This window comes from Notechis scutatus, chromosome 1 (genome assembly GCF_049901735.1).
Source record: "Notechis scutatus isolate UNSWTSFEM ecotype Mainland chromosome 1, rNotScu1.2, whole genome shotgun sequence".
Classification (NCBI taxonomy): Eukaryota; Metazoa; Chordata; class Lepidosauria; order Squamata; family Elapidae; genus Notechis; species Notechis scutatus.
Window position 1 is genome coordinate 191199962 of NC_142009.1, and position 12230 is coordinate 191212191.

At 36.5% G+C, this 12230-nt stretch overlaps 1 protein-coding gene across 5 annotated transcripts in view; it reads left to right on the forward strand.

Annotated features, from left to right (window-relative positions):
• Positions 1-11810, forward strand: part of FASTKD1 (FASTK mitochondrial RNA regulator 1) — a 32661-nt gene extending 20851 nt beyond the window's left edge. For all 5 annotated transcript variants that reach the window (XM_087949762.1, XM_087949761.1, XM_026685052.2 and 2 more), the window contains exons 9-15: positions 3673-3787; positions 5226-5354; positions 6428-6559; positions 6883-6996; positions 7981-8122; positions 11302-11416; positions 11621-11810. In XM_087949762.1, coding sequence (XP_087805888.1) covers positions 3673-3787; positions 5226-5354; positions 6428-6559; positions 6883-6996; positions 7981-8122; positions 11302-11416; positions 11621-11710 — 837 coding nt within the window. In that variant the 3' untranslated portion in view covers positions 11711-11810. The remainder of the gene's footprint in view (positions 1-3672; positions 3788-5225; positions 5355-6427; positions 6560-6882; positions 6997-7980; positions 8123-11301; positions 11417-11620) is intronic.
• Positions 11811-12230: the final 420 nt, after the last annotated feature.

The following is a 12230-nucleotide window of genomic DNA, read 5'->3' on the forward strand; positions in this document are numbered from 1 at the left end:
TGAAAATTCAGTTGTGGCATATAAATTGGGTCTAAGGACCCCTGCTAGTTACGTGAAAAACGTGGGCTTGGTGCTCAAAGGATATGATTTGTTAGAAGACAGTGTCATACATTGTTCTCACCCTAATGGTGAGAGCAGTCAACCAATGGAATAGCTCGCCTTCACAAGTTGTGGGTGCTCCATCACTGGAGGCTTTCAAAAAGAGACTGGACAGCCATTTGTCTGAAATAGTATAGGGTCTCCTGCTTGATCAGGGGGTTGGACTAGAAGACCTCCAAGATCCCTTCCAACTCTTCTTCTATTTCCATGTTCCTGGTACGATCTTGTTTTCTTCTAATTCCAGCTCTACAATACCAAGCCTGTTTATATTTCCATGCTGTTCTTTTTTTCTGGGTGTTTGTTTTTTGTTTTTTGTTTTACTTTAATTTGTAGTCACTTAAATTGTCAGAGCTCCTCCTTTAAACCGTGTTTAATACAGATTATACATTGATTAGTTCAGAAATGCATATATTTTGAAATGCGGTATTGCAGATTGTATGATGAGGAGCAGGCAGTCCATGATCATAATTGAGACCAACATTTCTGTTGCTGAGGTAGTTGTTAAGTGAGTTTTGCCCCATTTTATGACATTCCTTGCCAGAGTTGTTAAGAGAATCACTGCAGTTGTCAATTTGGTAACCCGGTTGTAAAATGAATCTGGCTTCCCCATTGACTTTGCTTGTCAGAAGGGTCGCGGGGGGGGGGGTGTCACATGACCCCAGGATACTTGTGACCATCATAAATATGAGTCAGTTACCAAGTTGCCAATTTTGATCACATGACCATAGGGATTCTGCAACAGTCTTTAAGTATGAAAAATGGCCAAAAGTCACTTTTTTCAATGCCTTTGTAACTGAATGGTCACTGAACAAACAGTTATAAGTCGAGGACTATCTGTATACAACCTCAATACTCAAACGAGTATTTGATTTTTTTTTAATATAAAAATTTGGGGCTTCTAATTCAAGTGAAATCAGTGGAAACTGAATGTGTATATTTAATCTGAACTAATTCTCCATCGCTGTGCTGAGAAGAAGCATTCAGGTAAGACAACATTCTATTTCACAGCATTTTCGTTTTAATGGTACCCAAAGTTACATATTTGTATGTGGCAAAAGTATGTGAAACTTCACTGTCAGTAACTGGTGTGGCCTCCTTGTGCAGCAAGAACTTCATGTAAACATTGCCAATATCTGTTGATCAATCCTGCATAATGGCTTGGAGGAATTTAGCCCATTGCTCCTTACAGAACAGTTTCAGTTCAGGGATATTGGTTACCTCCTCACTTCAGGTCCTCCTAAATAATTTCTCTAGGATTGAAGACGTGACTTTGATTTGGCCACTTCAAAACATTTAATCATTCTTTGATGATACATCTTATTGTTTGGGGTCATTGTCTTACTACGTGACTCACTTTCTCTTGAGCTTCAGTTCATAGATGCCTGACATTTTTATATAGAATTTGCCGGTATAATTCAGAATTTGTAATCCCATTAATGATGGCAAGCCATTCTGGTCCAGAGGTAGCAAAGCAGGCCCAGGTCATGACATTTCCATCACTGTGTTTCACAGATGGGATAAGAATATTCTTTATTTTCTTCATTGGCCAAGTGTGATTGGACACACATACAATCTGCAAGGTGATAAATCATAGATCACAAATCATAAGATATAATTATAATTAATAATATAACAATAGAAGAAGGTAGTAGGAAAGATGAGAAGAGGAGAAATATCAGAAGATGAGAAGGATAACAGCAATACAGCCCTACGTGGGTATGCATAATATTCTTATGGAATGTAGTGTTTGCCTTTTGCCAAACAGCATTTTTCATTCATGCAAAAAAGTTGTATTTTGGTCTCACTTGCTCACCAAACTTTCTTCCATAACAACCTTTTGGCTTATCCACTTTTGCAAACTGTAGACAAGCACCAATGGTTGGGGGTTTTTGGGGGGTGGATACTGACTTTCTCCTTGTAACACTGACATATGCACCATTATTATTTAGTATTCTTATGTTGGTCTCATGAATGCTGACATTTGCCAATGCAAAAAAGGCCTTTAGTTACTCTGGGGTTCTTTTAAGATTTCCCAAACTATTATATGCCTTGCAGTTGGTACGATCTTAGTTGGTCAACCACTGGAGAGGGTTGGTAACGTTGGTGTTGAATTGTCTCTATTAGTACATATATCTAATTAACCGTTAATTGATAGAATCCAAAGTCTTTGGAAATAGCTTGGTAGTTTTCTTCAGCCTGGTGAACATCAACAATTGTTTTTCAGCAATTTAGAAATATCTTGTTCAACACATTTCCACATAGCTGTGCTGTGAAAATCAAACTTCGATGATGAATAGCCAGAATTCTCTTCTTTACATAAGGCAGGGTCTCCCATTTTATTGTTAGTTGCGAAGTCGTGTCTGACCTATCGCGACCCCATGGATAAGGTTCCTCCAGGCCTTCCTGTCCTCTACCATACTCACACTTGATTATCACCCCAAAATTAGAATCAGGAGATTGGCTCTGCTCACATAATTTTGCCACACAAATATATAGTTCTGGATGGCTGTCCCTCAATGGGTAAATAAGCTAGAATAATGTTTTTGACTTATTTAAGTAGGTTCTCTTGGATGGGGCTGTGGACAAAGCTTAATATTAACTGAATTAATAACTAATGGTTAAAAATTAATTGCATGGAAAATAATTGAAATGTTTTAAAATTGATCGATTCTTCATTTGCATTCTCCCTTGCACCCATACTAATATCACAGTGTACACACACATATATTCAGAAATAGAAAAAAAGATAGGATGGAAGTAGATTAATAAAATCTAAATGTACTGAAAAGGGAAGAGAAAGCAGAAAACAAAACTGGATGGAGATGAGGGAAAGAAGCAACTGAGGGTGGAGTGTGTGTGTGTGTGTGTGTGTGTGTGTGTGTGTGTGTGTGTGTAGAGAGAGAGAGAGAAAGAAATAAAACATAGTTCCTCTCATAGAAAGGATTACAAACCACCAAGCAGCCAGCTTCTTCCAAATCAGACATCCTCAGTTAAGCAGCCCTTCGCATCTCCCACCCAATTATTTGCTTTAAATAAACACTTTCTCCTTCATTTACAAATGTCTATTAGTTGAAGATCAGAAATGAAATCAGCATTCAGATTATGATTGTTAGGGTGAAGTTTTCTATTTAGATTTATTTCAGAATTGTCATCGGAACTTAGGTGCCCAGGTTTTGCTGTGGATGGGATTCTGTTTTTAAAACAATGTACTCTTATGTTTTGTTGAGGTGCCACATCTAGTAACAAATACTTAATTAAATCTTACATGGAGTACTTGCCTTTGAAAAATGCTCAGAATATTGCAAGTAAGCAAACAACTGGTGCTGATTAGAAAAGAATAACTCCCTCATTACAATAGCTTCCTGAGCTACCCTTCTGTTTCATAATTAAAAGTGCAAGTATAAAAGTTTCTTGGGACCAGAATATTTGAAAAAGTTGTCTCCCCTGGGTTTTAGGAATGTTTGGAGAGGTTGACAGATAGTTGTAATCTCAAATTTGATTAGTTTTTGAATGTTATGCAAAATTGGCAAAAACAGATGAGCTGAGTTCCTGGATTTTCTTTTCTTTCTCCAGATTTACTATTCAGAAATACATGTTATTCTTGTTCTATTTTCTTTACTTAATTATGAACCCCCTGAAGCTGAGAAATTTTTTGAGGCTTGCATTAATCGTATCAGTCTTCACTTGGGTAAGTTGATTATCAAAATGATTGTCAGATGACATTTTTCTGGAAGTAACAAGGAACATATAAAGAAAATGTTAACTCTTCTGTTTCTGTCTCTTTCTTAAAAGGAAAGAAAGCAAATTTATGTACTTGGTCTCCTTCATTGTTTTCATACAGAATATTCTAACTTCTGGATGTTTATTAAACGTTATTAAAGAGGAAATTTAAAGAACCAGCCATGATGTGGGCACTGTCCCATTCTATAGCTTTTAAAAATAACTACAATGCTAAGTAGGAATAGATTAAAATGGTCACTGAAAATAGACCTGTTTAATATGAATAATGGATTTTTAAGAATATTTTATCTGGTTATTTTCTCTACAAATTGTACAAAGTTGCTCAGTTTTAGAAAATATGTTACAAAAGTGCCATAATCATAAATGCAAAACTTCGTAAGTTTGTGAAGAAGCAATCCTCTGGCAAGGACTGAGCAAATAAGCATATTAAGTATCATTGTTCTTGCATTAGTTCCATGGAGAGAATGTGGATACAGAATCTGTTCTTTTAAATATAAACCCAATGAACAAAAACAATAAGGCCCTGCCCTGTTGAGTGATATTTGCCATCATGCCTTTTTTCCATGCTGATTATTCATTATTCATCCACACAATATGATTGTACTGATGGTAGGATTTTGACAAATAAGTTTAAATTGTTTGTGCCATGCTGGCCCTTCTGTTGTACAATATATGGTGAAGCTATCTTGAATGCGTTTTTAAAAACATTTCTCAGCAACAGTAAGTGCCAATGATAATGTATCTTTTAAAGGGCAGTTATTTTGTCTTTCCTCAGTTCTCAAATTCCCAATTACTTAGCAACTGATTGTTTTGTTTCTAATCTCAAACGTTTTCAGATTATTATAGAACATTTTGGCCATCTTTCAAGTGAGGAGCAGTGCAAATAAAGTTTTAACAAATAAAAATTGGAAATATTGAAAGGAAAAGAAAAGAAAATGAAAGTATTGTGATGTGATACAAAATAAATAGCTTTATAATTTGGGAAATGCAGAGAGATTTCAAAACTGAGAAGAATTCAAAATTATCTTAAAACAATTTCAGAATTGCTCTTTTTCCATTCATTCTTTATACTGATTATATGACCCCTATATTAATGACTTGGTAGAATAAAATATATGAAACCAAAAGCATTGCTAAAATAGAGCAATTAACAATAAGTAAGGTTACAAAATATATTATTTCTACTCCCATCTAAACCTTTTAAAAATGCCAAGTATTTAGCTCTCAGATAATATAAAGCATAAAAATGTTCTCAGCTATATTTAGTTTGTATATTTTTGTGAGAATTTGGGGTTCCTTAGAGAGTTTATATTTCTTATCTGCTGTACTACTTTTAGATAAATGAAGTTTTTAATATTATGCATTAATATATTTATTTTGTACAGAAGATTATGAGCCTTCTCTTCTTGTATTGCTTGGTTTCGCTTTGGCTTCTTCTGGATATTTCCCACAGAAAGTGATAAAGGCTATATTTAATATAGAGTTTCTCTCCAAGTTGGATGCTGAGCTTCAAAGTAAGTGCTAATTTCTATTTTTTGATAGGCTTCAGAAATAACTCCTGTATTTTTAAAAATGTACTCTTGGGCCTTATTACAGTATTCAACTGGGGGGGGGGGGGAATTTAAGAGGCAACTCCAAATAAAGTACACTGTTTTTGTGCATTGACTTGATAGTAAATAATGTTAAACTTAAAGAGGTTTTTCCTCCATCAGCAATATCTACCCCCCGGTTTTTTATTTAAGCCTTTTTAAAAATATTATGCTGGTTAGCCTGCAGATACCCCACATTCTCAGGGTCTAAAAAATAGCCAATATACTTTCTGCAATTAGAGTTGGGTGGACTTTTATATTGATTGGATCTGCATTGTTCCCACTGAACAATGGGACATTTCACCTACAGTTTTCCCATATCTGTCTACAGGTTTTTTTTTCCAAATAAATCTTGTACATATATCTATATCTATCCCTCTCTCTCCCTCTCCCTCTCTCCTCCCCCCCATCTCTCTGTCTCTGTCTCGCTAGTTATCTAGGTTGCATTTCAGCAATGTTCTTAGTTGAAAAATTAACCGACAACAAAGGAAAAACTTCAAGCTGGTAGTTATTTTATATTTTGACCTTTACGTTTCTGCCATGTTTATCGACACATAGATAAACAACTGCTAAAAGTTCCATGAATACATTCTAACAAAAATAACCAAATAATAAAAATCAGTATAATACTGTTTACTTTAGCTACATTTATTTAAGTGTAGCTCCCTCAAAAGAGGGTCTGTCACCAAGAATCTTCTTCAGAAGCTGACATGAAGTAAAACAAAGTTGTATGGATTTAGTACTCCCAGAATTTAATTTTTAGAAATTGGTTTTGTTTTAATCTTTAATAATTCTTTTTAAAAAAAGTGCTAGTTGTTAATTTATGAATTCTTTAATGATACCTGTACATTACTATCACAGTGAAGTAAATAATACACTTTGGGGGATTTTTTGTCTAAAAAACGGTCTTCTTTCTTCTTTTATTCATGGTTAGCACAGTATTATATTCTAATCATTGCCTTGTTGTGTTTATTTCTTCTGGATTTTTAAAAAAACAGTTGTACCATGGAAAACAGCAAGGAAGTCCTCCCTGCACTTGATGGAGCTGAATCGAGCAGTGTGTTTGGAATGCCCCGAGCTTCAGATTCCATGGTTTCATAAACGCTTCTGTGAACAGCTGAAGGAAAAAAGTGAATATTTAAACTTTTGGGCAGTTGAATGGCATTAAACATCAAGGCTACAATTCCTTTGAATCTTTTTCTTTTTACAGAACTTGGAGTTATTACTCCTTAGATATAGTAAAATTAGAAACTGCTTGCTGTGGAAGTTAAAGATCTCTTTTGTCATGTTCTATCTGTTTCCTTTGGAGAACTGTGATCCTTTTTTAAAAAAATGGGCAAAGATGGTGGGAAGCCTCTGATAACTTTGCCTTTGAAAAATAATAGATGGGGGTCTTTGTTCGGTCTCCTCTGAATTTCTAACTTGTGTTTATTTGCTGTCTTTTTTCCCCTAGAGACTGATTCGTCCAATCTATTGCAACAGCAGATATATATACTACTTGGCGAAATCCTAGGAAGAAGCCATTATGCCAGATGTTCTGTACTCACTTCTTACTACTATAGAATTGGTGGGTTGGTTCAAAAATAGAGTATATCGCTTGTTTTATTTTATACAAGCCTTGAGAGTTTTTTCTAAATGGTTATGATTTTGCAGGAGCATGACCTTCTTGATTTGAGGACTATGCATGTTTTTCTCTTAAAGAGCAATTCTTTGGCACATTTCTACCTTTTGCAGCTGCATATTATCTAACCCAGGGGTGTCAAATTCAAGGCCCATGGGCCTGATCCAGCCATGGGGTACTTAGATCTAGCCTGCAGGCCCACCCTGGAAACAACAAAGGCCCATGGTGCCTCTGCCATCAAAACAGAGGTTGGGGAAGGGTCGCACGCAGCCCTCCCAGACTCTCTTTTCGTCCACGACAGCCTTCTGCAGCCCTTTGCCATTGAACATGGACCCTCCCCGGGCTCTGTTTTCACTGGTAGAGAGCTGCAGGAGGCCGTTGTGGCTGAAAATGGAGCCTTGATGAGTGACATCGAGCTGCCCCCCCCCGGCCACATACCCCCAGCCCCCCAAGGTCAGACACAACCCTGATGCGGCCCTGAATGAAATCAAGTTTGACACCCCTGATCTAACCTCAAAATTCCAGGCAGCTACTACATTTATTCATTCAATTTCCTGACCTTATAATTTTTGTAACTCAAGGCGGCAAACACACAATCCTCCTTGCTCCTCCTGTTTCCCTCATGACAGCAACAGTCCTGTGAGATGAGTAGAGTTAAGAGCGAATGACTGGCCCAAGTTCAATCAGCCACTTTTCTTTGCCTAAGGTGGGATTAGAACTCAGACTCCTGACTTCTAGCCTGACGCCTTCACCCCTGCTCTTCTTTGTTCATGATCTCAAATGCTCTGAAGCATGTCATTGCCTTCAAACCTGAACACTGCACAGTCCTGCTTTATATTATTCTAGTGATGCAGAAGTAATACCTATTTGCAAATATTAGGTGGGTATGATTTCAGCTTCAGATTGCTGACAGTCATTTGTGTCTTTCAGATTTTGAATTTATGATTGACAAAAACAAGAAACCTGTTCCATATATAGACCAACATGTTCCCGTTCCTAATTCAGACCACATAGGTTCTGCTGAAGCTGGTCACTCCTGTGGAAAGAAAAGGCTACCACCAGGATTTCAAAGGTGATCATGTATTTTTTTATGCTATAGTAATACAGGATGATAAGGGTTTTCACTAGATTTTCAATTCCAGGCAGTCCTGTGAGCAGGTGACGGCACATTGTATTTGCAGTTTCAGTCAAGTGTAATAAGAACAGGCATATTAATTAGACAGGTGGCTTTTTTTTTCCTATTCACATATTTATTTGATTTATATAGCTGTCCATCTCACATATGTGGCTCTGGGTGCCTTACACAGACAGATAACTGAAATAAGAATAGAATAGAATAGAATAGAATAGAATAGAATAGAATAGAATAGAATAGAATAGAATAGAATAGAATGGAATGGAATGGAATGGAATGGAATAGAATGGAACAGAACAGAACAGAACAGAACAGAACAGAACAGAACAGAACAACGGAGTTGGAAGGGACCTTGGAGGTCTTCTAGTCCAGGGGCCGCCAACCTTTTGGACCTCAGGGATGACCAAACTCATAATTTTAAACCCCAGGGACCACTAACTGGTTCTGTGGGCATGGCCTAATTTGTGGGTGTGGCTTGGTGGTCATGTGACTGGCTGGGCATGGCTTGCATGTAAATATTATAAATATTTATATAAATATTGATTTTTTTATTTAAAAAAGAACAACTTTTACCCAAAATCAGGCAAAGCAGGCAGGTAGATTGAGTTGCTCACAGAATCACAGATTCATTCAGAGATCTATCTATCTGCCATTGGCTTCCTGAGTCTGTCACATAAAATTTGCTTGCCGTGAGTCTGCACTGAATAATAGAACCTTCAGTCCTAAGGGAGGTTCGGTTGTGCTTAAAAGCAGTGCCGAAGATCTAAAGACTAGCTAGAAAGCAAGAAATCCAACCATGTCCTGCTTCCTAGCTGATCTAAATCTCCTGGCACAGCAGAACAGATGATGGTCGGAAAAAGGAAAAATAGCAACTTAGCAGGCAAGTTTGCTGGGTAAGGAGTGAGTGGGCGGGGAGGGTTCCCGCGGGCCATGTGGGTGGCACAGCCTTGTGTTTCTGCACAGCCTGGATTAATTGCTTTGGGGGGGTGTTTGGGGGGTGAGATTTCTCTGCGGCCCACCAAAATTTTCTCACGGCCCACCGGTTAGCGACCGCTGATCTAGTCCAACCCTCTTCAGACAAATGGTTATCCAATTTCTTCTTAAAAATTTCCACTACTGGAGAATTCACAACTTCTGGAGGCAAATTGTTCCACTGATTCATTGTTCTAACTGTTAGGAAATTTCTCCTTAGTTCTAAGTTGCTTCTCTCCTTTATCAGTTTCCGCCCATTGCTTCTTATCCTGCCCTCAGGTGCTTTGGGGAATAGCTTGACTCCCTCTTCTTTGTGGCAGCCCCTGAGACTGAAAATAAACAACTAAAATAAAATCCATTAAAATAATGAAAACTATAAAGCATAATCTGCAGGAGAATGCAATCCATACCTTACTATAACAGTGTAACCAATTTGTAGGTTCCAGGCACGATGACAAAAACACAACATCAAAGCTTCCAAAGGCAGGGTGGTAAGGGCCTAACTAACCTCACGGGGTTATTATATTCCAAAAGTCAGGTGCAGGGCTCTCCTTCTGGGTCCTATTGGATGACACTCCTTTATTGACCTGACCACATTTATTGATATGCCTCTTCTGTTGGACTTGATGGGATGGGTAGATGTAACCAGGAAGGCTAGTTCCTCAAATAACCGAGCCCCATGGCATGTAAGGTCATTGTACTTTGCACAGGTGTACTTATCAGTACTTTGAATTGAACCCAGAAGCAAACCAGCAACAGTGAAGCTCTTTGTTGATCAAGAGAACATGTTCCATTTCTTGAAGGGCAACCTCATGTACAACACCACTTGACAGTAATCCATTCTGTGGATTGAGTGATAGCCTCCTGATCAAGGAATGGGGACAACTGGTGCAACCTCTGGTTTGAAGATAGTTATAGAAAAGTCTGTCACTTTTAGTCTTTGCCCAAAACTGGAAATCAACAATGACACCCACGGACCTTGGAAATAACTAATAAAATCCACCAATGTGCAGAAATGGTTAGACTAACCCTGTTACTAAAAAATAAGGAAGAGGGGAAGTTTTTTACAACTTGGAATATATGGTACAAATGGTTGTATAAAAAGGAAGTAAAGATGTCTAGTGAAACTGATTAAACAAACAAGGGAAAATGAAAATAAGGATAAATGTATATATAGCTATGTATATATGTAAAGTAATATAATTAAATAAATATTGCATTATAATTGTAATAATATCCAAAAAAAGTAAGGATCTAGGAAACAAGTAATAGATTTACTTGTAACAAATGACTTAAATGTACACTGCTATGAAAACGTTGCAAAAATGTGAGAACATGTTTCTCTTTTTTTAAATATATTCTTTCTTTTGAAACTTTCAATAAACATTAAAAAAAAGAAAAGTCTATCACTTTAATGCATAATTCACAAAAGCATATATATTATTGCGTTTTTCAATAAGTGATATCATTTACATAAAATGAGAATACAATCCAAAGAAGACATGTGTACTCTAAACTGAACAGATACTCATAGGTCTATCACTTACATAAAATTCATAGCAGAATCAAGTATTACTGAACAATGATGTAGTAATGAGCTTTTATATATGAAATAAAAATAAGCTACTTGCCAATAACAGTACGAAAAGTAATATAGGTAATAGGCATCATCTGAACACTTGGTCCATAATTAAGTAGAACTTTGTGTTCTATTTAATGAGTGCCAGAGGATTGCAAGGAACCTCACCAAAATTTCAGGCAAGAAGTAATTTAGATTTTAGAATTAAAACATGTTATTATTTTGGCATAAACCAATTTGCAATTGCATTTCTGCTGTGTACAACAGGTTTTTTTTTTAAATTCCTATGATGAAATTTTTAAGATGAGAGATAATACTTACGGAAGCCAACTATAGATAAATATAGCTTTCTTGTATTGTAAAAGATGGCATTGCAGCTTAAATTATTGTAACAATTAATTCAGAAGTCTTAATCAGATGCTAATTTTTACTGGCAGGCCATTGTTATAATTAATATAATTACAATTATAACTGTAGAAAAACCTTCGAGGTTTTCATTAAAACAACAGGTGTCATGAGTACATAAAGTGATATGAAAATAAATTTGAAATTGTATTTCATTCAGAATTGCTGTGGAATTCCTCGATTCAGAAGCTTTCTGCAAAAATTCAAATCACGTCAAAGGATTTATTGCCATGAAAAAGCGGCATTTAGAGATTCTTGGTTATCAAGTTGTTCAGGTATGGTGTCTTCTCTCTTTTGTAAAAGCTGAATACATTTCAGAATTTTCTGCATAATTTTTCTTACAATAAATATTCACCTTTTCCCAAAGGCTGCAACCAACTTTAAAGTACTCATGCAATAATACACTTGTGGAAAGTGGAAGGGATGAAATATGAATTAACATTTAATAATGGACTTTCATTTTAATAATATGCTTTCAGATCCCTTACTATGAATGGAATTCCATGGGATTGTCATCCACAGAAGCAAAGACTGAATATTTAGAAAAGAAAATATTTCAAAAGCTTTAATATCCTAGTATGAAGAAAAAGAAATAACAATTTTTATCCGGACTGTAACATTGAAAATTAATTATTTTCAGCCTTCAATAAACTTATTTTTTTTAATGAAGACTATGTTGCATCTGGAGATATCCATATTTGGAATTGCAGAGGGAAAAATGCATTGCACGATTTACAGTTCTTGCACAAGATGTGACTGTGTTTGGCCAGCCTGTCCTGGCAAATTGCCTCAGTTGTAGTTTATATCAATTGACTACTAGGCTGCACAGCACATGAGCCTCTCCTTGAGGAGTGCTTAGAAGTTGCTTTTGTTGCAAAATCTAATGACTAGGCTGCTACTGAGTACCCAATCTCTTAACCTCATGTTGGAAGACTTACAATAGTTGATATCTGATGTCGGGCACAATTTAAGGTATGTATTTTCACTGCTAATGCCCTCAGTGTCTTCTGACTTGATACGAAGGACTCCTGTTTTGTTATAAACTTCTCCATGAATGAAAGGTAGCTGAAGGGCCACTGTTAAAGACGT